Here is a 26,600-nt window from a genome sequence, read left to right as displayed (position 1 = left end):
GTAGGGAAGGATGAGGCAATGCTTAGAGCAGGAGCCTGGGGTTGTACAGCTCACTTCAGTTCCATGCTGCACTACAGGCTCTTGGACAACTGTCACTTTAAGCACCTAAAGCCAACATTGAGGGTTCAGCCACCCAATCAGCTGGTGCCTAATCTTGACAATCTAAATTCCTGATGGTGGGTATGCCCAGAGCTCCCTCAGTCCCTGTACCCTGCCCCTCATTTCCTAGAGGCTAGTTAGGCACTGCCCTAGCTCATCACACTGGCTTGGATAAATCCAATTGGCTTACTTCACACTGACCATGCATTGGAGGGGGATCCTGGCTGCTTAATTCAAGATTGAGGTATTGCAGTCTAAATCCCCTTGGTGGAGCTAGCCCCATGGCTGTGGGAGATGCTGAGGACAAACACTGGAGGTGCTCACTATAGTAAGAGGGACCACAAGTACCTTACAACTTGCAGAGGGTAGGAGAACTCCCTTGTGAGAGGCATCACCTACCTGCAGAGATGAAAGCAGATTTTTTTGCCCATGTTCCACTTCAAATCTAACCAGCGAGGCCCACTGTGAACTCTCTCCTGTTACTGCCTCCAAGAACACAGTACAAGAGCTTGGAGAAATCTTTTATTGGCACAATTGTTCCACTCAGCTACACTGAAGCCATATTACTATTGGATAAGTGATTACAACAGAAATTAGAGTCCATCTTTAAACACAAAATCCAAGTGTCCTATTCCACAGGTGATTCAGTGTTCCTCACTGCAGGAGCAGGGGATCTCTCCAGTAAGCAAAACCTGCCCTCTGCTTTAACCACCACCCAGGCTCTTCCAGCTTGTTACACTAGCAGCAGTTAACTGAATTAGTGCCACTACCTCCCACGCTCACACCGTTCTTCCTACATCCATCTCCTTTTCCCTCCTATCCTCAGCTAAAATGTTAGCAGTAACAAGATTCCCTATTTAAAAAAATAGGATGGTTGTGTGCAAAAAAGCTAGATTATCAGTCATCGCAAGCATGTGAAGTGAGTTAAGAAATTAGGGCTGGTCTACACAGGCAAGTAGCACCACAGGTGTGTGATTTCTAAAGGATTCTAACATGCATTAATTTGTCCATGTAGACCCTGCTGATGCATGCTCAAGGTTCCCCTGGGCACTTTAACCTAGTTCCATTTCTAGGTTTATACACTTTAGAAGTCTCACCTCTGTAGTGTGCATTCCCCTACCATCCAGACAAGCCTTTAGAGTCATATCGAACCTTCTTCCCCTACCCAGCCTGAATTCAAAGTTGCAGTCACTAAAGCACCCTAGGACAGTATTGCCATTGCAGTCGTCAGCCTGCTTCCAACCAATCTACTGAACCCAGATGAACCACACTCCGAGATAAGCATCTGCCTGGAAGAAGAGAGGCAGCAACCCTGCCCAATTTATTTTATCTGCAAGCCCCACATTGACCTTCGTTTGAACACCACACTTGCTTTAGTTCAGTGAGATGTTCTTAGCATCCATGTGCCAGTGTAACAGGCTGGTTGATCACATCACCCACCACATCTGTAACAAATGGTTGAGGAGCTGAGTGGTTTATTTAAAAAAAAAAAAAAAAAAAAAAACTAAACAGAACAGCAGAGGAAATATTTATGAAAAGCTTAAGTTGTGGAAGAGCCATGTTCTACTCCATACAGAGCCAGCCCCTGTCAGTATCGTGCCATTAATAGGCTCCCCCCACACTCAGGAAACAAGGTTAGCAAATAAACCTAGGCACGTGCTTTCAGAAGTGCATGTGCAATGTTTACACCGTAGACAAGGGTTTGCACATACCCACTTCTGAGCCATTAGGTCTCTGGGCACACGACAGGGCGGAAGTCAAACTTGGGGACAGCAGCCAGCATCATCTCAGAGATGGAAGAGACCCCCTAGGTCATCCAGTCCTGCCAGCCAGACCATGCAGGTACTTTGGCCTATCCTGTTGTGTTTCCACCCAAGCTTGGACAAGAAGGTTCATTGAACTAGGCTGGTAAAAGCCAGAGTTTCTCAGTCACCCCAATATTGTGGTGAGTGATTAGCTATGTCACTACTAGCCCAGTCCTTTGAGAAGGGAAGCAGAGCGCTCCAGTAGAAAAGGCAGCTAGCGCATCGATACAGAAACCACCGCCTTCATCCCCATCACACAACTAAACAAGATAAAAGGCTTTAGGAAGTAGCTTCAACCATAGTCTCAAGAGTGCAGGCTCTGTGCCCAGCCTGCTCCTGGATATAAGAAACAGAGGCGTGATTATTTGTAGTTTGATCTCTTCAGTTGCACCCAAGCCAGGGGTTAGATCCTCTTCCAGTACAGTTCTGTTTTGGGGATGCCAGCCACTATCTCGGATTCAATGCCGCAGTGGTCCTGCCCTCGGAGGATTTTAAAGAAACCTGGAGAGGGTTTAAAGAGAAAGTCACTAATCCCACATGGGAGAGAGAAAAAAAAGTCACTCACAACCTAGGGCATTCTTACTTTCCAGACTGGCATCAAACACGCCCTGTGGCATGATGGCTCGAGTTCCTTCTAGGCATGAGAGCCCCAGGCACTCCTCTAGACTTGTTAGATGACTGCACTTCTGCTGAGGCTCCCTGTTACACCCAATTACAACATCTGTGTAAAGACTCCCAAGTCAAGCCAGATGAGGTCCTTTTATTCTTATGAGGGCCATAGAGTGCCTCAACCATTGGATTTATCCCCTCCCCACCCCTGGAGGGAGCTCTGACAGAGGGAACTAAGGCACAGGGTAGAGAATGACTTGGCCCAGGATCACACAGGGAGTTTGGTTAAGCCAGGAACTGACCCTATGAACCCCCTGCCCAGTGAACTACCCAATACACCACCCTTCCCTTCCCCAGCAGAGTTGCTTCAGCCACCGTTTCTCCTCTCTGGTGTCAGTCACACAATTAAGAGCATGAAGGCTACTGATCAGCTACTTTCATCTCATCTCGCCCCCTGGTCTGAAGCCATGGGGCAGGTAAGGCTCACCAAAACCCAAACGACTTCCCGTGGGTCCAAAATGCCACTGGGAGGAACTTCCTAGCTGACCGTGGGCAGGTCCCTTTCTGTCTCAGTTCCCCCTCAGACTGGAAGAGAAGGCTTCCCTGTTTCAAAGGGGTGTTGCAAGGACAGATGGGAGGCTCTGAGCACCAGCGTGAGGAAAAGCCATAGAAAAGCCTACACAGGCAGGCTCAGTCAGTATCTGGAGAGCCCTGCCGGAGACACCCAATCACCCATGTCCTACAGGGTCATACAACCAGATCAGCAGCACGGCATGAAATGCCCACTGCACAAGCTCATGGACTGTGCAGCGTTTAGCTCCAGGCTCTGCGAGCTAGGTCAATACTTTCCTGCTAAACAGACACAATCTGGCTATTCCGACCCAGCCTGCTAGAAGGAAGAGAGGGTCTTCTCTAAACTCCTGCTTCCTATGAGAGCTCCAGTTATACCACGGTTTAAAGATAGAGAGATTAACCCGCTAGAAAGAAAAAACAAATCCACCATTCTGGTCTGCTCCAAAGTACATCCTGGCTGCTTACCATTGTCACCCCAGTCAGTGTTCCAGGAGTTTGCAGCCAGCCAGTAGGGGGTGCCATTTTCTACACCCCAGCCAAGGATTCTGATCGCATGGCCACCAACCTCTCCTCCGGAGACATGCTGGTAAACACCTGCAGGGGGTGATACAAAATTATGGAGATCCTAGTCAAAGGCCCCAGTTTTTTCACTTAGGGGGACTTAAACTAAGGAAATGACATCAGTTCTATTTCAAATTCTTATGGTATCACCAAGAGATGAAGAAAGCACAAATGAGGGGGGAGATTTACATTTAACTTCAGCAACCAACGGACATTTTTCGGAAAGGCAATCTAATTCAAACACACACCTGAAGTTATGAAAGTTCTCTCACAATACAAAACCAGAGATACTTTCCTAGTATTGCCAAACTCCAGAAAGGCCTTAGGGCTTTGTGTGTCCTTTACACACTGCCCAGCCAAGTCTCAAAGAAAGCAGCAGCAAACCCTCAATTCATGTTCGAAGATGACTGGGGGGCAGGGGGAGGAAGAATTATTCTAGAGGCAGCATAGTCTTGGGAGTCATGATCTCAGTGCCCACTTCGGGCACTAACTCACTGGGTGCCCTCAGGCAAGGCACTTGGTCACTCTTTTGAAGATACTGACCTGTTTTGGGTGCCTGACTTGGGCCTGGTTTTCAGAGGTGCCAAGCATCCATGACTCCCATAGGGATTAGCAGCTATGGCTGAAAGCCTCTGGAAGTTGTGTCCAAGTTCTCACATTAGGCACTCAAAAATCAAAGGCTGCCCTTTAAAATTTGGCTAAACCTCTGCCCGAGTTTCCCCAAATACATGATAAACTACAATGATGAGGGCCAGGCATGTACCCAAACAATAGGATGTGCCCTATCCAGTGTGAAATGTCACACTTGCCCAGCATGTTGATTTTAAAGTCCAAGCGAGGGTGCTTGTGATCAGTCTGACATTCCTCCTAACACAACCCAGAGAACTTCTCCCAGCGACACTCACCCCCTGTCCGTGAAGCATTTGCTCAGCTAACACGCCAAGGCTTGGTTGTAATGCTTACCAGACTTGTACATGAGGAAGTCTTCATACACGGCAAATGCTCCCTCTACTGGGCCATTCTTGTAGATCTCAGCCTTTATCTCCTCCTCGCTGGAAGGGACGTTGTAAGATGTAGCGCCTGCCAAGCAGAAGCAGATATACCTCAGCAGAAGTTGTGGGCACCTACATCAACCCACCCAGACCCAGTGCAAGCTGCAGCAGTTAGCCTCTAGTAGCTTCCCTGGGAGCCAGTCTGCTCTGAGGTCCATGCGGGACCCTGCCTTTGAGGGGTGAGTGTACTCCTGAGCACTGGAGGATGTGAAATTAGAAGCCACTCATTGACTTTGCTCCCAGTCAAAAAACAAAACAAAAGAGGACAATGGTCAGTCAGACTGGCTGAGCCACGCTTCACTACCCCTCGTGGCAGGGGACGAGTTTCCTCCATCTTACAGATTTAACTTTCCTGCATAGTAAAGGAAAGCGGCAGTCTGCTCTAGCAGGAGAGGGCTCACCATACACCATCATGTCACTCGAGGTCCCGATTTGCTAGTGCAGTTTACAGACACTTATGAGATGTTGAATATTGGGCTTTTTTGCAGGGATGCAGCTAGACAGAACCTCCTGCAAAACCTAGCGTACCCAGTACAAGTGAGAGCAGAACGTGCCTCAGTTTCACCATCTGGCTAAGCCAGAGTACAGGGACACACATGGAGAGTTCAGGGAACTTCCAATATGGGGTTCACTCTGGCACGGACTAACCTCAGCTGACAAACAACAAACCCCTTCTGTGTTTTAATCCAGCTGGGGAAGGAGGATTTAAGGCAAGAGCTCCTTGGGAATGTGAATATCCCAGGAATAGAGACCTCCCCAGAGCCAGTGGAAGTTTTGCCAGAGGGCCCTCCGCGCTGGGTTCTAGACCTGCACAGCACAGCTAGGGCACTACTGGGGCTTGGTCCGGTGCCTGCGGACGTCAGAGGCAGAGCTCCGGAGCGCAGTGCCCATGCACTCTGAATGGCTCTCCCGTGAAGGGATGCAATAGAGGGCTCCCGTGCGGTTCCTCTTCTCTCAGCAGGGGCACGTTTTTACTGTGGTTCTAAGCGCAGTCACCTGTCCGCCCACAGCCAGAGGGTCTCACGCTGGTCTGGGGACACTAGCTGTTGGCCCATGGGGCGCTGGCTCTTGTTTCTAGCTGCCGCAGCACATTAAAAAGCAACAGCTCAAACTACACTGGACACCCAAGTGCCGTGGTTGCCAGAGGGACATTCCACCTCTGCACTGTGCGACACACACTTTCCATTAAGGTATCAGCCATGCTAGGGGCTGAGTCCTCCTGTTCACGTAATGCTCACAACTCCCGGCGACAGGCTATGAGCCAAGGCCACGGCACTGACCCGGCACAGGCAGGCCCTTAGGCCTTTCGGAATCTAAAGGCAAGAGAAGGGCACTGGTCTAGTGTAGGCCAGGGCAAGTGGCTTCCTCTTACCAAAGTGTTTGTCACTCTCATATGAAGGCGAGTAGCCTGCTTCACAGTGTCTGTCGCACCTCGGGGTGTCCCCTTGCTCCCCAGTGCACGAGGGTCGTGACCCATTGACGTGGTGCTCGCATGGAGGGATGGAGTATGGTCTGCAGCCTGTTGGGTTAGACAGAAGAGGTCAGACAGCTTCTCCCCCACCAACCTCTTTCAGAGGCTGCTCTCTCAGAGTGCTGCAGGGCCCCACGTACCCCACCACTCCACAGCCCCTTGCCCCAACGCTCTCGAATCCCTAAGTGTAAAGTGATGCGAGGATATCTTCCAGAGTCCGCCTGAAACAGCTCCCTCTGCAGACACGTAACCTACCCATGCATCTCAGGGTGTTAACTCTGAAACCTAATGATAAACCAAGTCACATCTCTGATAGCTCCCCTGCCAATGGATAGAAGTGAACAGCCAGCAAATGCACTCCGCCCACATTCTCAAACAACCTCCTTTATGCCTCCCTAGGGCCAAACATCCCCAACCCAGTTACTAGCGCTTCCATCCCCTCTCCTCAACGTCTGTGTCGTCAGTACAAGAGTCTGCAGCATTATCAAACTTGACACAAATATTAGCATGACAGCTGATGTATTAGCTTTCATAATTCAAATGTCTAACTCTGCTGCAGAGATCCCAGCCAGCTGCAGAATCCAGGGACCTTAGGAATTTAGGTCCAGTTTACCATGGGGGTCTGGCAGTTATGCACCACAAACCTTCCAGTGCGTGGGGAAGAGAATGACTCATGGCGACTTGCCTGTGCTTCCCTAAGAGACACGTCTCTGTTAAAGCCAAACCTTCCACCCCTACATTCCTTACATCAGAGCCAGTCGTCATCTCTAAAAGACGAACTAGTAGTTGGTCCCTAGCGAGACAGAACTAGAGCTGCCCTGCCCTCGTTTATGAATGCTGCGGCTGTGTTGTAAGGATGCTTACTGCGTGCGTATATGCGGCGCGATTGTCTGATAATGCGAAGAGGAAGGAAGGGTGGGTGTCAGTGTGTACATGTATCCTTTCCAGTACGCTTTAAAAAACTAACTAGCGCTGCCGCCAACATCCTGCCGAGGTCTAGGTAAGACATACACCTTCTGGTTTAAAAACTCTTCTCTTATGCTTGGTTCAGTGGCTACACAAACAATATTTGGGTTTTCAAGATGGTTGTTTCGGGTCACTGTGCTCACCATAGGTCACAAAGGGAAGAACCACCGGGGCAAAGGGCTGCTGGGGTAAGCGGGGGTCGTGCACAGGGGACTGCAGCCCAGGACCCTGTCTAAGAGCGGGAAGATTGTGGGATTCTACCCCAAGGAAGGAGAGGGCATAAGGCCTCATGGTTGTTTCAGGGTGTGTGGGTGGGTGCTTTCAGACCAGAGAAAGGGTCAGAGGCTAGCCCTGTAACCGTGACACCCACATAGTCCAACTCCCTTGATTAACACCAACAGCCTGCATGGCTTCTGGCTTACCCACGTGGGAGTCATAGAGCCCGCCGGACACCAGGCCTTCCTCAGTCCAGTATCCCCACGCTCCAGAAGGATAGCCGCCATTACACCTGCAAGAACCACCACGGGCATGTCAATCACGAATCCTAGGCACAGCGCTTAGCTTCAACATAGGGCTTTGGGTGAAGGGGTCTGGCACAGCCAGTGGGCCGCTTTTGACACAAGCCAGTTCACCTAGCAACACTCGAGCACATGCATTAGAGAATTCAGATGCTCCGTGAGCATCGAAGCGGATCGCTGATGGTCAGGCTCCCGCTACAATAGAACTGTTACAGCTTGGAGTAGCCAGGTGGGTGAGAGAGTTTATTCCAAGCTTTTTTGCCTCTCTAGATCTCAGTGCTTAAAGGAGGGTAGCAATACATGCTCCTCTTTACAGATGGGGAAACTGAGGCACAGAGGTGAAGGGAAGTGTAACGCTTCAGTTTGTGCATGACGCAAGACAGGGAAATACAGCAACACTGGGGTTAGCACAGGGCTCAGATGGTCACAGACCCCGAGGCTGCAGACACTTCCGCACATGCTTAACTCAAAGAACAGGAGCGGTCCCCCTGCAGCAAAAGGGAGTCCACACGTGCTCACAGCTAAGACCAGGCACAATCTGCTTGCAGGTCAAGGTTTTACACTAACTCCCTCTCATGCAGGGTCTTCCACCAGCCAGGCAACGGGGAAGCTAATATGACACCCTGGAGTTTACACAATTTAATATTTCTGCCAACGTTCCAGTCTGGAGAGGAGTCACAGAAAAGCATGGCCGTAACACTGAAGCTTCTAGTCCCAACTCAAAGGGGAGGGTATCAACTCATTCCATTTCTGTCAAAGCCTCAATTTAGGGAGATGGCCTGGAGGTCGCAAGTTAGAGCTAGGACTTTACGCAGCGGTCAGATCTGCAATAACCAGCACTAAGAGGGATAAAAAAAGGTGGGAGTTTTTTCCAATACCGCATTCTTCCAAGGTTCTAACAACCTTGCCACTTGGCAAGTCGGGCTACAGCTGGTTTGAAATCCCCGTGTGCCTGCTTACATGTCAGTACAACACAGAAAGGAGAAGGAACGGCGCTGATACACTAGGGCCAACGGGTCGATACAGTTCAGAGGCACAGCGAGTACCAGAGGATGGAAGGGAGCTAGTTGTACCGGAACATTGCAGAGGTGCAGGGTTTGAGCTGTTTAAGCGGCAGGGAGCGTGGGAGCACGCATCCAACCACCACAGAGGTTTTGCTGCCATTTGTTTCCCCTCGAACCCAGAGGGATGCCTGATGAGCATTACCAAAGGTCTTCGGCAGCAGAGCAGAGAACACAAGATCTCCCTTTTACGCCCTAGGCACTACACAGAACATTCATGTTTATTGATCCTAGACTGGAAAGTCAGGGGGAGGTCAGTGCAGTGCATGGTCTGGCTCATTGGTTTATATTCTGGGCTGGCACAAAGGTCCTACTGACCATTTCTTTGAAGCATGAGAATTGCTCACCCCATCCCACACTTGAAGCCACAACAAGACAGCAGATCTTCCGCCGAGATTTCCACGTTTATCTTGCCGTTGGTGTGCACGCAGACTCTGTCCGAAATGGCCTCCACCGCACCAAACGCCTACAAAACAAGAGGGAAGAGCATCACGTACCCTCCAAGGGAAGGGGAGGGGCTGGGGCGTTTGCTACCAAGGGGAGACACAACTGGACCACGCACTAAGATGGCTCCAGCCCCAAGGGAATTTGTTCCGACTGTGGTGATTGCTGGCTGGGCCGGAGGGGCATGTGGGCAAGGCTGCACATATTGGGCTGATGGACATTTCAGCCAGTCTGCAAATAGAGCCGCATATCTTGAGAGCGCCAACTGCAGGTGGCTGTTAAATTCACTACTAGGTAATAGCAGCACTGTGTCCCTCCTTGACAGGTGGACCACGGATCACTGCGCAGGGCTATTCCAAAATGGGAGTTTTTATCAGTGTGTGTCTCAGTCCAGTCGTTTGGAGATAGAGACGCTACCGCAGCCCACGGAGGCTTGGATTCTCTTGGAAATATAAGGCAGCGTAGATCACACACACTCACCTCCCACTACACAGACTGACAGGTCCCCTCCTTTTGAGAGGCATGAGACCTTGCACCCCAGTGGTTATGCCATGGGTTGAGACAGCTTCTCTGCAGTTTAATGGCAAACCCACACATCCCTGGAGTAATTCTGAGCAGCATGTTTTGTGCATGCAGAGCTAATTAAACCACCAGAAACAACAGCAGTGAAGCTGCAATCGCACAGGCGGTGGCCCGAGCTAGCCCTGCCCGCCCAGGACTCTGGGTACAGAGTTGCGTGGCAAGTCCATGCCGCTACAGCTTTCCTGGTATTGTTACTGGAGCCAGCTTTGATCTCGCTCGTTCAGGTACATCGACACTGCTGCAACCCCAGCTGACTGCAGGGTAGACCGACCCTCTAGCAGTATGATCCTCTTACCCAGCAAGAGCCGCAGGACCCTTGGTCTCTGATCTCATTAATGGTTGGACAATGCGGCCACTGTTCCCGGGAGTCAAAGCTGTCTGGCAAGTTCACGTCTCCAGCAAACGCTGCCCTGTAACAGAAGGCAGCCGTCCAGGTTACATGGAGGATTAACGTCGTAAGGCCAAGTTCACAGACATGGATTGTTTCTACACTGACTCTCTTTAGAAGAGACCCAAGACAAACGTCGCAAGGTTGAGCAGTTACATACCCAATGACTAGGTGGGTTCAGGGTAGAGCAGACCCCACCACACTGCTCTGAGCCCAGAGCAGAGGTACGGTGCAGGGGGAAGAGGAAAGTTGTAGGTGTTTCCAGGCCAGGAAACACCTCTCCACTGCTACCCTTCAAAAGAGCCCCAAGTATTACACTCTACAGTACAGCAGAGCCCTGTTTATCCGATCTAGTTGGGACCGGGGCCAGATCGGATAATCAAAAACTCGGATAATCCAGAGAACGGGAAGTGCAAGGCTGCAGTGCTACAGTTGAAATGGCTCACTTCTGGATCTGCGTGCGCTGGTTGTTTGGGCAATACAGACAGCAGGATGGTCGGATAAATGGGGTTTTACTGTAGCTCTATTCACAGATCAAGGCCAGAAGGGTCCACTGCACTTCTCATCTGGCCTGCAACAAAATAAGGCTGGAAAATTCCACCACGCGATTCCCGCATCCAGGGCCGAGCTAGATGGACATTGGCTGTGTAAATATAAGCAGGGTTCCGAAAGCGCAGGATTGGGTGTCAGGTCTGGGTTCCATTCCCAGCACTTCCAAACTTCGTGCAGGATGCTGGATGAGTCACTTTGCTTCAGTTCTCCCCCAACCCCATGTCTATAAGATACAGGGTGGTGTCTGGGAGCGCAGCACAGATCTTCGGATGAAGGAGCTATCGAAGCACACTGCATTATTAAGAGACAAGTGCAGGAAAGGGCGAGGAAAGGTGTGGAGGCGTGGACAGAGGACAGTCCTAAATTGGCCCCAAGTTTGAGTTTCACACATCCTCAAAAAACACTAAATGCTGGCAACTCACGAGTGGGCATTAGCCAAGTTCTGGAGGGAGTTCTGTTCAGTACCCCAGCACGGGATCTCCACAACACGAGGCTCTTGTGCAGGGAAAGGCTGGCAGAGGTACAGTGGAGGGGGAAGAGGAGGATCTGAAGCGTTGTAGGTGTTTCCTGGCCTGGAAACCTCTCCTCTCCAACCCTTCAAAAGAGCCCCAAGTGTTACATCCCACAGCACTCACCTCACTGGCAGTTTGGGCCCATGCAGGAACGTGCCACACAGTTTTTTCACATAACTCATGTCAGTATTGTGGAAATTGTGCCCAGCCTGGGTGGAGAGAGAGAGAGAGAGAGGCCTGAACCCCAAGACCTGCACCAGCAGTGAGCATCACCAGGCCCTTTCCAAGGAGGAATGCCAAAGCATTTTCAGGGGCAACGCCTGCCCCTTAGAGCCTCCCTCTGCCCATTTGTGTGGGTTTTATAGTCACAATTGCCAAGTTTCTGAAGTGACTTTTCCAAGATCACCCAGTGGAAGAGCCAAGAATAGAACCCAAGCACCACTACTCACCTGCCATGTAGTGTTGAGTTTGTTGATGTAGTTGACCAAATCGTGCGAGAGGGGAGCAAAGTAGGGGACGCTGCGGGCACTCACGAGGGTCACCAGGACACACAGGGCAGACACAGACTGCCACATCTTGGCCACAAAGCAGTACTCGTCACCTGGAAAGAGATCTGCATGTCAATCCACGCACTGTATCTGCCTAGAGGCACAGCTAACCCCTTCCTAACTGGCATTCTTCCTGGCAAGGACTTGTAGAAACAGATGCCAGCTATTGTTAGGCAGAGCCTGTCACGTGATTACAAGCAGGGTAACACTACATACTCCCCGTGAGCAGAGAAGGATATTGGAGGGAGGAGGCCGATCTGCTTTGGTAGATTCATAGTACCTCCCTGGTTGCCAGAAGGATCACATGCGGAGACCTCCAGAATTGCACCCATTCATTCCTCTTCCCTGCCAACAACTTAAATAAAACTCAGTGCAAAGCTATTCACTTGTTCTATAGAATGCCAAAGGATCTTTGTGAAAGGACTGTCCTGTTTTCAAAGCAAATTAGTTAACAGGATCTACCCCCTCCTTTATTCCCCCCCACCCCGAACTTCAATCCCAAACTGCAACCCAAAGTGCTCCTGGCAAATCAGTAGGTGGCGCTCTCCCCTTTGAATCAGTGCCCCAGCAGGATGGGTCAAGGTGCACTGTACTGCTGGAGACTGCCTGAGTCCTGACATTTTGTCAGCATGGCCCTGCCCACACTGGGGAATTTTAGCAGCAGCCGCAGGAAACTTTTGCTAAACCCCCCCAGCACAGACAGGATTTAAAGGCCTTCTCATGAGAGACGGGGAATCAACCTCTGTGCGTCTTAGGAAGCTCAAGCACAATTCCATTGTGCTTACCCAGAATCCCCTCCCTCTCAAGCAACTTTTAATGAGCTACATTATTCTTTGCCTCCTGTGTAGCATTGCTGTGCAGTGGTGAACCTTCTTCTGTTCCACCCCAGAGAGAGCTGCAGTGATCTCAGCTTGGCCTTTTTGGTACCTCACAGGGGTACAAGCAATGCAGAAAAGCTACACCTAACTCCAGAAGAGGGGACAGACAGCAGAGATCATCTCAGACCATGTAGCAACTGTCCCCCAGGTCAGGAAAGGGCATAGCTGATGTAACCCACATGTGCCCCGTGTGGAACTCCGCTGCTCTCTAGTGAGTCACAGATAAAGGTTGATGGGCCTTGACTAAGAGCTGCGTCTTTTAGCATGGGCAACAGAAGCTCATGCTTTAAAACGCAGAGGTAACCCCTGCTAACCACCAACCCAGGGGCACATTGATAAAATGGACGTAGTGATCAAACCCCCCATTATGGATGGATCAGACCGGACAGAGACTCAGAGGTCTGTCACTTTTTTACCACTTTGGCAATACTTTTCTAGCGCGTCATGTTGGTAAAGTGCGGGCAGCCAGCGAAAGCAAATTCATCCAGGCACTTCAACTGGTTTGCACACAAAACACCAAAGCCAGGTACACACTGAAGCGTCCAATTTCAGAAGTGATTCAGGAGCAGACTTCTAATGAGTCAATGCAACTTGAAAATGAAATGTAGGCTCTTAAATCACCTGGGCATTTTTCTAATACGGACAAAAGGTCAAATTTTCAAAAGTTTGCTTTTAAAGACTGATCTAGTTATCTTCATGCAACTTTTCCAATATAGATAAGGCTCCAGATACTCCATGGCTTGGGTCAAGGGATTTAACTGGCTTAAAACAAAACAAAAATATTCTCCACTGCAAAGAGGAAATGTAAAATAAAGACAAGTGACCTGCATCTTCTCTTTATGGCTTTTTGGTACAACAGAACTTCTGCAAAGCCCCATTCTGAACTCAATCCCAGGGTAGTCAGCAGTGGCTATCGATTCAGTTATGCCCGAGGTCCTAATTCATCCACCCTTCAGGATGGGAAAGGGTGCCAAAGGTGTCAAACCCATGAAGTGACTTCTAACAGGGTAAGCACCAGTTCTTTGCCGAAACACGGAGTGCCTGACTTGAGGTCTCATGCGGTCAGTGGAAATACTCCATCTTCAAATGGGCTTTGAACCGGGCTTTAGAGACTCAGCTATGCTGGGCCAGAACCCCCGTTTGCCGAGCTGTTCGGCAAACCCCGTTCCTGGCCCAGGGAAATGCACCTCAAGCCATGCGAGAGCAATTTTAACAAGGGATGAAGAGAGACCGCCAAGTAGCTCCCCATCCGCTAGAGGCCAGATTCCCATCCCAACCAGACAGCAGAGTATCTCAGCCTGAACATGCTTCGAACCCTGCAACTATACACAGCCCTGCACAGACGACAATCAGAAAGCTCTTTGGAGCAAGTACTACGCATAAAGTTGCATTTACACGGCAATCACACCCACAGCTAGCCCGTGCCAGCTGACTTGGACTCAAGGGGCTCAGGCTATGAGGCGGTTTACCTGCAGTGTAGACATCTGGGATCAGGTTGCAGCTCGGTTGGACCCTTCCACCTCATAGGGGCTTAGACCCCAGGCTCAAGTCCAAACGTCTACACTGCAATTCAACAGCCCCTTAGCCCGAGCCAGTTGGCATAGGCCAGCTGCAGGTTTTTAATCGTGGTGTAGACACACCCTCATTGGCCTGCCAAGTACCCAATGCCAGTAGCTTTAGCGGTGCTGATGGAGTCCTGTATGCAGAGATCGATTCAAGTGAAGGGCACTCCCTAACCATCGGCTACCTCCTCCCACTCAGAGGTAAGATTCCAGACATGTGCCAGCAGGAGCGCCCTGCTTTCGGCCAAAGACTGATCATTGTGCAGAGCACATGTCTGGATGATCTTTACTGCTAACGTCATTCCGGCCATTTCCAGAGTTCGCATGTACTTTTTTCTTTGAGAGGGGAAACCACAAGAACTCCCCTGGAAGAAAAGTTTCTGACCTTGTAAATGTTATTTCTTTTCAACCTAACCCTTCTTATATCAGCACTTTCAGTGCGACACAACTTGAAATATAGGCGCTGTTTCACAAGAAGTTAGTAGTTTCAGATGCTGTTCCCAGATCCCCTTCTAGTTTGTGGTTTTTAGTCACATTTTCCTGTATGGTTAAGATGTTTCTCTCCCCTGTTGCTTTGTGAGAAGACCTACACAAATCGGGGAAACTGACCAACATGGCAGGGGGGGAGGGGATGGATTGTGAAACTGACACTACACAACACACTGTCAAACTCACAAATATTGACAAGAGAAAAAAAATATTCTATTTGCCGCTAGTCACTTTTAGCTCTTGGGAGTTATTTGTAGGAATATTTCAAACACTAGTGTGATTTTTAATCTGTAAACATCCTCTAATTACACATGGCAACCTGATCAACACATAGGCTAGCCCAGGGATCAGCAACCTTTCAGAAGTGATATGCCGAGTCTTCATTTATTCACTCTAATTTAAGGTTTCGCGTGCCAGTAATACATTTTAACGTTTTTAGAAGGTCTCTTTCTATAAGTCTATAATAGGAAACTAAACTACTGTTGTATGTAAAGTAAATAAGGTTTTTAAAATGTTTAAGAAGCTTCATTTAAAATTAAATTAAAATGCAGAGCCCCCTGAACCGGTGGCCAGGACCAGGGCAGTGTGAGTGCCACTGAAAATCAACTCATGTGCCGCCTTTGGCACGCGTGCCATGGGTTGCCTACCCCTGGGCTAGCCTGTACTGGCCCTACCCAATGCCCCGAAAGGAGCACTCCTCATCATCCCCTTTTAGATTATGCTGCAGGGGAAAGACGTGCAGGAATTCGACACCCACCCATAGCTCCCAGTAGCCATTAAAGGTGCAACACTTACTTAATTACACCCCCTGGCACCTCCTTATACAAAAAGAGTCAAGCCACTGATAGTTACAGGGGGATACTTTGGCCAAATCTTTAATAGATTTCTCAGATGCTATTTCCCAAACAGTAAGCTTCCATTAATTTAGATCCAAGGTCACCTGACTACAGAGCCCACCAATGCCAACTATAACAAGCCCAAGTCATTCAATGCCTCATCTACATTGTACTTTCCAGATCCCCTTCCCTACTTCAACCGCTTCGTCCTTCCACCAGTCCAGCCTGCAGAAGCAGAGTTGGCTATTGTATAACTAGACTATCCCTTAGCTATTGCATTCAGCATCGCTCGCTAGTGAGAGAGACAGGGCTTATTTCTCCCCACCTCCACTCACCGTTGGGCAAGGGGGTTCAGAAGGCACCGAGAAGCTGCCTCACATACTAGATCTGCCGCCGCTGCCAACAGAATGGATAAGCATTTCACTGCTTTTATTTTAGCAAAAAACATTCAGCAAGCCAGCAATAATGTCATTAGGTTTCAGAGTCAACGCCTGGGCTGAATCACTAATACCCTGTGCCTCAAGTAGTCATTTATGTCAATGGAAACTAGCGTAACTCACTCTCAAGTAGTTTTACACTCACTCACCACTGACGTAAGTGGCTAGGCCACACAGGGTAATGCTGACTCAGACCCCGAGCGGCTGCAGATCCAAGCGAACCAGCGCTGCCTTGAGTCAAATCCCGATGGCTTTAGCCACAAGGGCTAGAATCTTATGTAGAATATTAAATTCTGCAGAACCGTAGTCTTCTATGAGGAGTCAGATGAAGACATCCAGCAGGCTGCTCTGGCTCCGAGAGAACGTGTTTAACAGTCTTCTTGGGAGGCAGCGTACGGACAGGCTATCATTTCAGATGTAGGCTACCAGATACTTCTGTTCTGGTGCTGCAGGCTGTAGTGCCATCCTATGGAAGAACTGCTGGATCCGGCAAACTTTTGCCAAATTCTTAGTTGAGAGAGGCACTGTCTGAGGGCCAGATTTTCCAAGGGCTCGGACAGCACAACCTGGACCAGAGTTTCAAGAGCTCCACTCCCATTTTAACCACAAGGAGTCTGGTGGCACCTTAAAGACCAAGATTTATTTGGGCATAAGCTTTCTTCAGATGCTTATGCCCAAATAAATCTGTTAGTCTTTAAGGTGCCATCGGACTCCTTGCTGTTTTTGTGGATACAGACCAACACAGCTACCCCCTGATACTTGACTCCCATTTTAGGCATTTAATGGAAGTGGCCACATTGTCAAGAGCGCCGACCATCCACCATCTCCCATGCAGAGCTCTTTGGGAAAATCTGGCCCCAAGAGCCCTAAGCAAGCGTGTTAACCTAAAACTCCGTTCTAATCAAATATTCCCTCTGCAGTCTTGAGCAGGTCACTGAACTGCTACTGTAAGAGGAGGCTGCACGAACTTTCCTACCTCAAAAAGATCAGAATACGTAACTGGCATTTGTCCAGCATGTAAGATACAAACGCGCTTTGTAAATTGTGGGGTTTTGTTTTTAGATAGTGGGGCAACTGGTGGGACTCAAAGTCAGCTCTATGGAGTTTCAGGTTTAGTCGACAACACTTTGTTTGTACAAAATCTGAGACAGAGAAGCTTGTGAATTGGTATCGGATTCCACAATCTGAGACACTGAGGTAGAGAGAACGTTGCTCTCCAGTGAGCCAGAACCAAATTGAAAACAAATACACGCTCTCTGTGTTTAAGTTCGGGCCGCAGCCAGAGAGATGTATAGATTTTAAGCAGCCTGATTCTTCTATTGTATTTGTTCAGCGAAGCAATTCAGTACTTTGCACATCTTTTATTTTTATTTTTAAGAGAACCCAAGTGTATCAGTGAGTGAGTCTGGCAGGAGAACCTGCTGCTAAGTTTCTCACAAGAATCAAATAGCCGAATGTTCGCTGAAGTCTTCCTGCCAGCTTTCCACACGCTCACCGGGGGCATAAAGATTCCGAAGAGGCTTTAAGTCTGTTCAAGGTGAGAGGCAAAGCAGAAAAGAGGACTCAACTAAGCACCTGTTTCTGTGCCCAATCCCCCGACCCCAGGTGTGGTTGGATTACACACTGAAGTAACTGGTTAGTATTCTGCCCTGCCCCCACCACTTCCTCTTCTCTCCGCACAGTTTTCTTTTTTAGTTGCAGTTGATCAGTTTCTCTTTTACCAGCTGGTATCACACCCTAAAGAGTAGGAAATGCAGAGCCTGGAAGGGTTTCTCCCTTAGATGAAGGACTGTGGGTGTCCCAAGCACAGTGCTATTGAGTCTTGCATGATACAATGCTCAGGACTAGACTGTTCTACAAATACTTACCGTATATACTCTTTCATTAGCCCATTCGTTTATAAGCTGACGACACCCCCCCCCCCCCCCCCCCAGATGGATAGGTAAAAATGGCAAAAACTATATGACCCTTTCATAAGCCGACCCTATAGTTCAGGGTTTGGCAAACTTTGGCTCCCGGCCCAACAGGGTAAGCCGCTGGCAGGCCGGGACGTTTAGTTTACCTGGAGTGTCCGCAGACACGGAGCCCCGCAGCTTCCACTGGCAACAGTTTGCCGTTCCCAGCCAATGGGAGCTGCGGGAAGCGGCACGGGCTGAGGGACATGCTGGTTGCCACTTCCCGCAGCTCCCATTGGCTGGGAACGGCAAACCGTGGCCAGTGGGAGCTGCGGGGCTCCACGTCTGTGAACGCTCCAGGTAAACTAAACATCCTGGCCTACCAGCGGCTTACCCTGATGGGAGCCAAAGTTTGCCGACCCCTGATCTACAATGACAGTGTATTAGATATTCAATTCAAAGAGCTTAAAATCGTCAACTTTTGGTGTAGACCCGCTGATAAGCCGACCCCTGCTCTTTGATGCTTCACTTTTTTACCAAAAAAAATTCAGCTTATGAACGAGTATATACAGCACTTCTTGGCATGGCTGCAGTGTGTTATCTCCATATTTACAGATAGGGAAACTGAGGCACAGAACAGGTAAGTATCTTCAACAGACTTCAATGCAGACAGGGTCAAGTCAAACAGAAAAGCTAAAACCCCAACAGAGAGCCTTCGGCACTCGAATCAGTCCTATAATTGACTGAACCATCTTTAATCAAGCTGAGCACCTCTGCAGACATCATGCTTTGACCAAGTAAACAGGTAAAGTAGGTTGCACCCAACCCTTATGCAGTTTGCGGATGCTCCTAGCTCAGGCCAAACACAAGCGGAAGCAGAACCCACCTGAGGTTTTACAAACACAGGTCTCATGGCAGCATTTGATTTTCCTGCAAGTTTCTTTCTAACAAAACAGTGTTAGGAGAAAGTGATTGACGGGCTGTTCAACCACTTGAAAGTCCCCGCACAACTGCGTATGTCCCAGCTCTTGACCCACAAGAGCAAGGATGGGGGAAGAGAGACAGATCTTGGATAAAAGCATCGAGAGCGCCTAAGTCACATTTGAAAATGGTATTTAGGCTCCTAAGGGCTGGTCTACACTGGGCGGGGGGGGGGGGGGGGGAAGAGGGGAAATCGAGCTAAATTACACAACTTCAGCTATGTAAACAACAGCTGAAGTAGACATACTTAGATCTGTGTGTCGACGGGAGACGCTCTCCTGTTGATTCCCCTTGCACATCTCGTTGAGGTGGAGTGCCAGAGCGATGGGCAGTCGATTTACCACGTCTATACTAGACACGATAAATCGACCCATGCTGGATTGATCACTACCTGTGGATCTGGCCGATAGTGTAGACAAGCCCTATGTCTTGGTGCTTCTGAACATTTTACCCACTGTCTTAGGGTACGTCTTCACTTACCGGAGGGTCCGGCGGCAGGCAATCGATGTTCTGGGATCGATCCCGGAAGTGCTCGCCGTCGACGCCGGTACTCCAGCTTGGCGAGAGGAGTACGCGGCATCGATGGGGGAGCCTCCGTGCCGCGTCTGGACCCGCGGTAAGTTTGGACTAGGGTACTTCGAATTCAGCTACGTGATTAACGTAGCTGAAGTTGCGTACCTGAGTCCGAAGTGGGGACCAGGCCTTAAGATGGTAAGCTCTATAGGAGATGCTCCCTGCTTTACTATATAGCATCTAGCACAATGCTCCCTGCTTTACTAGCTCTATGAACTATTGTAATACGAATATAGAAGAGTTCCTCCATAGATTTAAACTGTCTAGCTCTTCTGATAGCACAGGTAACCTTTACAATGGAGAACAATGCCCTGATGTCTGATTCTGCAAGGGAGTCAAAGTATAATGCAGAGTTGAGAATTTCGCCACTTGGCTTGAAGGGGGCAAAGTGATAATCTCACATTAAGACACAATTAGGGCCCAGTGGGAGCCACAGATTTAAAAAACCCAGAAACTCTGCAGACACTTCCCCAGCTCTCTCATCCCTGGTCATGAGTTTAATGCGCGTCAGAAGCCTCCAAAGTGGTTATTTCACTTCCAGCTGTGTTAAGCACACTTCAGACATGTGATCAATGGTTTCATTTTGTGTCCTACCGTCCAATTTGAAATCCGCCTCTAGGAAGCTGGTCTTTTGAAAACGGGAACAGATACTTGGACCCAGAAACTTGCCTTCAGCTCATGAGACTAGCCCTGTAGTGTTTCCCACCCACATAACCATAGTTCAACCATTTCCCCAACTGACAAGCAGATTCAGAAGGTGCAGACAGATCCATGTCTGTTTCCCTTAACTACCCAGTGGAAATGAGAGATCCAATGAAGGCAGCATGTTATGCTGATGCGATTTAGAGAACTGAAGAATGCATCCCTCCCTCCCGCACTGCTGTACCACTCTGCTTTTGTGGGAGGTAGAGGTGTGTCTCATCAATCTCTAAGACTCAGCCAAAAATGAACCCAGTTCTCATTTGGAGCGGTTATCACAGCAGCACTAGATGCTGGAGTTTTAACAACTATACACTCAAGCCAATAGCCAGAAACCCTTTCCACGTCATAGGGTGGGAGTGGTTAGAGCAGAAACTGGACACCAGGGCTCCCAGGTTCTCTCTCTGCCTCTGACCTGGAGAAGTCACCTCAGTGCTTCAGTTTACCCATCTGTAAGCGCCACAATACTATATCTCACAAGGGCTTAATACTCATAAAATACTTTTATATCCTTGAACAAGAGGTGGAGGCAAATCATTCCCGACCTCTGAGCTGTAATAAACCAAAAAGGCTGGTCTGGGATTGTACGTACACAATAACTTGAAAATAAAGTCTGGCATCTCCCTCTAACTATTTCATTTATTCCAAATACACAAATCTGAACTTTGTCCCTCAGTTAATGCTAGATTTCAGAGTAGCAGCCGTGTTAGTCTGTATCCACAAAAAGAACAGGAGTACTTGTGGCACCTTAGAGACTAAACAAATTTATTAGAGCATAAGCTTTCGTGGACTACAGTCCACTTCTTCGGATGCATACAGAGTGGAATAAATATTGAGGAGATATATACACACACATACAGAGAGCATAAACAGGTGGGAGTTGGGGTGTCTGGTCATTCAATAACCTGTCTGGTCATTCAATGACAGACCTGCGGGTGGCTATATTACAACAGAAAAACTTCAAAAACAGACTCCAACGAGAGACTGCCGAGCTGGAATTAATATGCAAACTAGACACAATCAACTCAGGATTGAATAAGGACTGGGAATGGCTGAGCCATTACAAACATTGAATCTATCTCCCCTTCTAAGTATTCTCACACTTCTTATCAAACTGTCTGTACTGGGCTAGCTTGATTATCACTTCAAAAGTTTTTTTTTTCCCCTCTTACTTAATTGGCCTCTCAGAGTTGGTAAGACAACTCCCACCTGTTTATGCTCTCTGTATGTGTGTATATATATATCTCCTCAATATTTATTCCACTCTGTATGCATCCGAAGAAGTGGGCTGTAGTCCACGAAAGCTTATGCTCTAATAAATTTGTTAGTCTCTAAGGTGCCACAAGTACTCCTGTTCTTTTTTCAGTTAATGCTGTTGCATTAGTTACCAATGTTTTTTACATGACACTAAAGCCATGATAAAGCAAACATATACACAAAGAAATATTGCATTGCTTGATGAACTGCCAGCTTAACTTGGTAACTCATAGTGTTATAAAGCAGCTACCAGACCCAATTTATTGTATCCATCGCTGCATTATCACCAAAGGTTAACAGCTTTAAAACTCACATCAGCCATATTTCCTCATCATTCTTTGCGAAACTCCATCTGTTATGGAGGTTAGAAAGTTAGCAAAATACTCTTTGCAAAACCGGATGCCACTCTCAGATCTTGTCTAAACAGAGTGAGACTTTGTTTGATGTTAAAAAGCTGCTTCTCTTTAAAATTAACCCTTGTGAAGGAAATCAGGCTTTGTATGAACCAAATTAAATCCCAGATTCTTACCCAAGACCTAGATTCTAGTTGAACAGACTGGAAAGCTTACACAAGAACTACTATTAAAGACTCATGCAGTAACTCACGGCTACGTGAAGCGATGTCCTTTAGGTAAGAATGGAGACTGGCCCTTTCCAGTCTGTTGATTAGTGACATCTCAGGTGCCTCTTAAGAAAATCTGAACACTGAAGCATGTGACTCTAGAAATTCCAGCCTGCTGCAGCATTTAGGTTAGTTGTGGTTAATAACTGTTTAAGAGACTATCTTCAGGCTATCACCAGGGTCCCAAATGCATGGTGCCTGCCTTCCCCGCTCCCCCTCAAGAATTAACTAGTTTCAAAGCCAGTTCAGCTAAACTGGTTTCATGAACAGTTGGAGCCTTGGCCTAGAAGAGGCTTCCATGTGGTCTGAACAGTTTTCATGGAACCAATTACAAAATCATTCGCTGACCCAGTTCTTACGCTGCGTCTACACTACAGATTTCTGCAGATATAGCCATGTCAATCAGGCGTGAGCCTTGACAGACACACCTGGGCCAGCAAAAGCCCCTAGTATTAGACACAGCTATACTAGTATAGCTGTGTGCACACTAGAAGTATGCTGCCAGTAGGATATACCAGCATTCCTATATCAGTGAAGCACTCCTCACGTAGATTTAGCTTTAAAAACTGATTGGCGTTTTTTGGCAAAGTTAGCCTGGAGCAGCCCAGTCTCATGAAGTGCTGTTGAACTCAAGCCAAAGCTGTGCATTCGGGTCCCCATGTTTTGGATACACCAGTCCTAAAATATGCTGCATTACTGATTGGCTGTGCACAGTCAGTTTGGGACTGTATGAGGCAGAGGAAGACAGTCTCTGCCCCAAGGATCCTTCTTAGCAGCTCCTATGTTAGACTGAATCACCTCTGAAATGCCTTCACAATCTAAAAATGTACCACACATTCAGGGGTTAACACTCCCTTTCCTCAGGCCTTGTCTACATTCGGGGATAGCTGGATTAGTGCTAACCTCTACTGCAGTGGGGTAGCCTGTGTGGTGCAACATATCTACATGCACTAGGAGGTTTGCATCAGGGTAACTACACCAGTGACTGAAGCCCTCATATGGACATGGCCTCAACTTATCCAGCCTTTTACAGCTGGAGTCCTGCTGAAAGGTGGGACCAACATCAGGAGCAGATAAACTGTACATGGGATACCCTTGGGCGTGTCCCATTGGCTGCAGAAAGCTTGTGTCTAATCATTCTTGGGGTATGTCTATACTTACCAGCTGGTTTGGCGGCAAGCAATCGATCTTCGGGGATCGATTGATCGCGTCTTGTCTAGACGCGATAAATCGATCCCAGAAGTGCTCATCGTCCACACGCTCCGCGAGAGGAGTAGGCGGAGTCGACGGGGGAGCCTGCCTGCTGAGTGTGGACCCGCGGTAAGTACCTTTAAGTTCGAACTAAGATACTTCGACTTCAGCTACGTTATTCACGTAGCTGAAGTTGCGTATCTTAGTTCGAACTGGGGGCTTAGTGTGGACCAGCCCTTAGAGCATAAGGCAGCAGCCACTGTTTTCATCCTGTACCCCAGATGGGAGCAATGCAAAGGCTGTGAGCGTGTAAAGGTAATGAACCACAGGGGCGGGTGGGGGGAAGCAGCTGTCCCTGTGTGATTTCTCTGCTAAGTGAAACTCTTCAAACCAAGGTGACAAAATATCCAGCATGAGATTAAAAACAGGCAAGTCAGAAAAGGTGAACAGCCACGGAGGAGAAAGAAGCTTCTCCAGGAGTGGCGGTCTCCAAATTGGGATCTGATTTTACTGCACCAGACTGGAAAGTGGACTTCAGACCTTCTTTACAACCAGCACTGATATTTACTAATGGGGGAGGCAGCCAATTCAATCAGGCAGGTAGATCTGGATAAGGGGCAAGGAGCACAAGATCAAGTGACCACAAACAAGAGGGGACTTTGGTCTGGAGCAGCACCCTTCTCTGCTAGCACAGAGCCCCACCATGCAGAACCAGGGCCCATGTTCAGCTGTCACAGGAATCACCTGACTCAGTAATCCTTAAAAAAGGACAACCCTACATTTTAGCTCTAAAACCAATTGGTTGTATTTATAAGTAAGGAGTTTGGCCAGTGTCAACTGCTGGTGTCCACCATCTTGCTGCCAAAACACAATATTCAATGAGAGATGGCCCTAAATTAAGTCCATTTATTAAAAACACCACAGATTCTGCTCTTTGCAGTTCCTCTTCCTTTGGTTGCCAGATCTGCAAACTTAAGAGGGATCAGAACTCTTCCCTGCCCCATCCAAAATTTATTCACATGGCCCTGGTCCCCCGCCCCATCAGAGTGGCTTACAAACATTAGTTAACCTTCACAATTACCTTGTAAGCTAGGGAAGTATTATGCCCATTTTAGTGGTGGGTCACAGAGATGTGGAGGCTAAGATCCCAAAAAGGATTTATGTTGAACTCAATGGCAGTTAGGTGCCTAAATACCTTTGAAGATGCTGGCCAGAGATTAAGGGCTTGATGTTCTGAGGTGCTCAACACCTTACGTTCCTACTGAACTCAATGAGAGCGGTGGCTGCTCAGTAATTCTGAACAATCAGGCTCAAAGTGACATGCCCACGGTCACACCAGATGCTCCCAGCAGAGAAAAGGATTAAACCCACTTCTGCTTAATTCCAGTTCAGTACCTCAACCACAAGACCATCTTTCCTCCCTGTGTACTGACTGTTTATCCATGCGCTACACCAGAGATATTACCAACAATAGCACAGAGTGCAAACTTTCTGCAAAACCCCAGGATTAGCAGAGATCTTACTGCTGCCCAGAATTATAGCTGCCTGGCACCTGTATGCGCCTCATCCCCTCCAGACAAGGATGAAGATACTTAAATTCTGCAGTTAGCTGGTCGAATCTACAGAATCTCTCTTTTTGCCGACAGCTGTACCTAAAAAAACAAACAAACCTGCAACAGGCCAACACAGAATTCACAAGGGGAATGACTTCCCCAGAAGCAAGATCACTCATTTGGGGCTCCCTAGAAGCCATGATTTGTTCACACATCCTCAGAGGGATCAAACCTGCTGCTAGAAAGTCATCTCCTGTAAACAACACAACACAGACCTTGGTTATACTTCAGCACACAGAAGGCAGCTCAGTGCCAGCAAACGGAAATGGCTGTCAATGTCACTGCAAGCTCCGGAGCAGAGCAGCTACCCCAGCTCTGCAGTCACTACCTGGGCTCCAGCAGGAATCTGGACTCTCAGCTCAGAAGCCAGAAGGGGAAGAGGCAGTAGCAGAGGGGCTGTGTGTTCATGGGGTACAATGTCCATTTGCGAATACAGACACCTCTGAGACTAGACCTGTGCCTTGCGGGAAAGATTAAACAGGGCAAGAAAATCCCCTGCTTTACATTTCCTGGTACTCCAGGATGGTTGCATAATTTGAACCAACATCCCCATAGTCTCCTTACTTCCCTTACCCACCCGGGAAGGGCAGCCAGGGACAGTCCCCTGCTTGGGGACAGGGGAAATCCCTTACCCATCCCCCTGCACCTTCCAGACATGCCCGCCCCACTCCGCAGCTCCTCTCCCCTCCCAGCCCTCAACAGCTCTCTGTGGCATGGGACAACAGCCAACCATTCCCCCCCCCTACACACACACATCCTCCAGCGCCCCTCATCCTCCTGTCCTGCATACACGGCTGCCCAGCGACTTCCCCTCACCACCCAGAAATCCTATCCACAGACTGCATGGGAATCCCCGCAAACCCTCCCTCAACGAACTGCCCCAGTTGTTCCCCCCATGCCAAACTGCCCCTCCCCCATTGCATCCCGCCTCAGATCATCCCCCCCACCCCCATACAAACCGCCCCTCCCCCATCCAACCTGCACCAGATCATCCCCCCCCACCCCCATACAAACTGCCCCTCCCCCATCCAGCCTGCCCCAGATCATCCCCCCCACCCCCATACAAACTGCCCCTCCCCCATCCAGCCTGCCCCAGATCATCCCCCCCACCCCCATACAAACTGCCCCTCCCCCATCCAGCCTGCCCCAGATCATCCCCCCCACCCCCATACAAACTGCCCCTCCCCCATCCAGCCTGCCCCAGATCATCCCCCCGTCCCCCACAAACTGCCCCTCCCCATCCATCCTGCCCCAGATTATCTCCCCCCGCACCTCTACAAACTGTCCCCGGCCCCAGCTCCCCTCCCCCACACAAACTGTCCCCGGCCCCAGCTCCCCTCCCCCACACAAACTGTCCCATCCGCCCTGCCCCAGCTCCGGACAAACTGCCCCACCCCAGGGCACAGCCGCCGCCGCCCCGCACTTACCGGAGGAACCTCTCGCTCCGCCGGCCCCTGCGTGCAAACACCGCAGCCCCGCGGCGCCTCCCTCCTTATCTGCAGGCGGCCCCCGCCCGGCGCTGACTCACCCCACGTGGCTCCCCCCAGGCAGCCCGCAACAGCAGCGCCTGACCCTGCTAACGTGTCATGTGACTGCGCCCCCCCCCCGCGTCATGTGACTGCTTTGGGCGGCCACCCCTATGACATCACCCCCCCCTCCCCTCGCCCCGGCACACGCCGCCCTGGGACTGTCAAGCTCAGCTAGGCCTTTCCCAGGCGCACCACCGGCCTGGGCTCTCGGGGATCGTGCACCCCAGCTGGCAGCACAGCCCCAGCTCCCAGCGTCCCTTCTGGGGCCTGCAAAGCCACCCTCCCCCTTCCCCAGGC

At 49.4% G+C, this 26,600-nt stretch overlaps 1 protein-coding gene across 2 annotated transcripts; it reads right to left on the bottom strand.

Moving 5' to 3' along the window:
* Nucleotides 1–608: 608 nt before the first annotated feature.
* Nucleotides 609–26,311, bottom strand: CTSB (cathepsin B). 2 transcript variants are annotated; one of them, XM_054022283.1, is made up of 10 exons: nucleotides 26,202–26,311; nucleotides 11,643–11,794; nucleotides 11,317–11,402; nucleotides 10,037–10,151; nucleotides 9,063–9,181; nucleotides 7,559–7,644; nucleotides 6,072–6,218; nucleotides 4,611–4,727; nucleotides 3,552–3,680; nucleotides 609–2,405 (listed from the first exon to the last, which is right to left on the bottom strand). In XM_054022283.1, exons 2-10 carry the CDS (start codon nucleotides 11,766–11,768, stop codon nucleotides 2,308–2,310), a joined length of 1,023 nt encoding a protein of 340 aa, XP_053878258.1. In that variant the 5' UTR covers nucleotides 11,769–11,794; nucleotides 26,202–26,311; the 3' UTR covers nucleotides 609–2,307. The 2 variants fall into 2 exon arrangements, with proteins under 2 accessions (XP_053878258.1, XP_053878257.1); XM_054022282.1 differs by lacking the exon at nucleotides 26,202–26,311 and adding an exon at nucleotides 21,955–22,008.
* Nucleotides 26,312–26,600: the final 289 nt, after the last annotated feature.

This window comes from Malaclemys terrapin, chromosome 3 (genome assembly GCF_027887155.1).
Source record: "Malaclemys terrapin pileata isolate rMalTer1 chromosome 3, rMalTer1.hap1, whole genome shotgun sequence".
Taxonomy (NCBI): domain Eukaryota; kingdom Metazoa; phylum Chordata; order Testudines; family Emydidae; genus Malaclemys; species Malaclemys terrapin.
The sequence above is the reverse complement of the archived record's forward strand: the minus strand, read 5'-3'. Positions and strand labels throughout refer to the sequence as shown.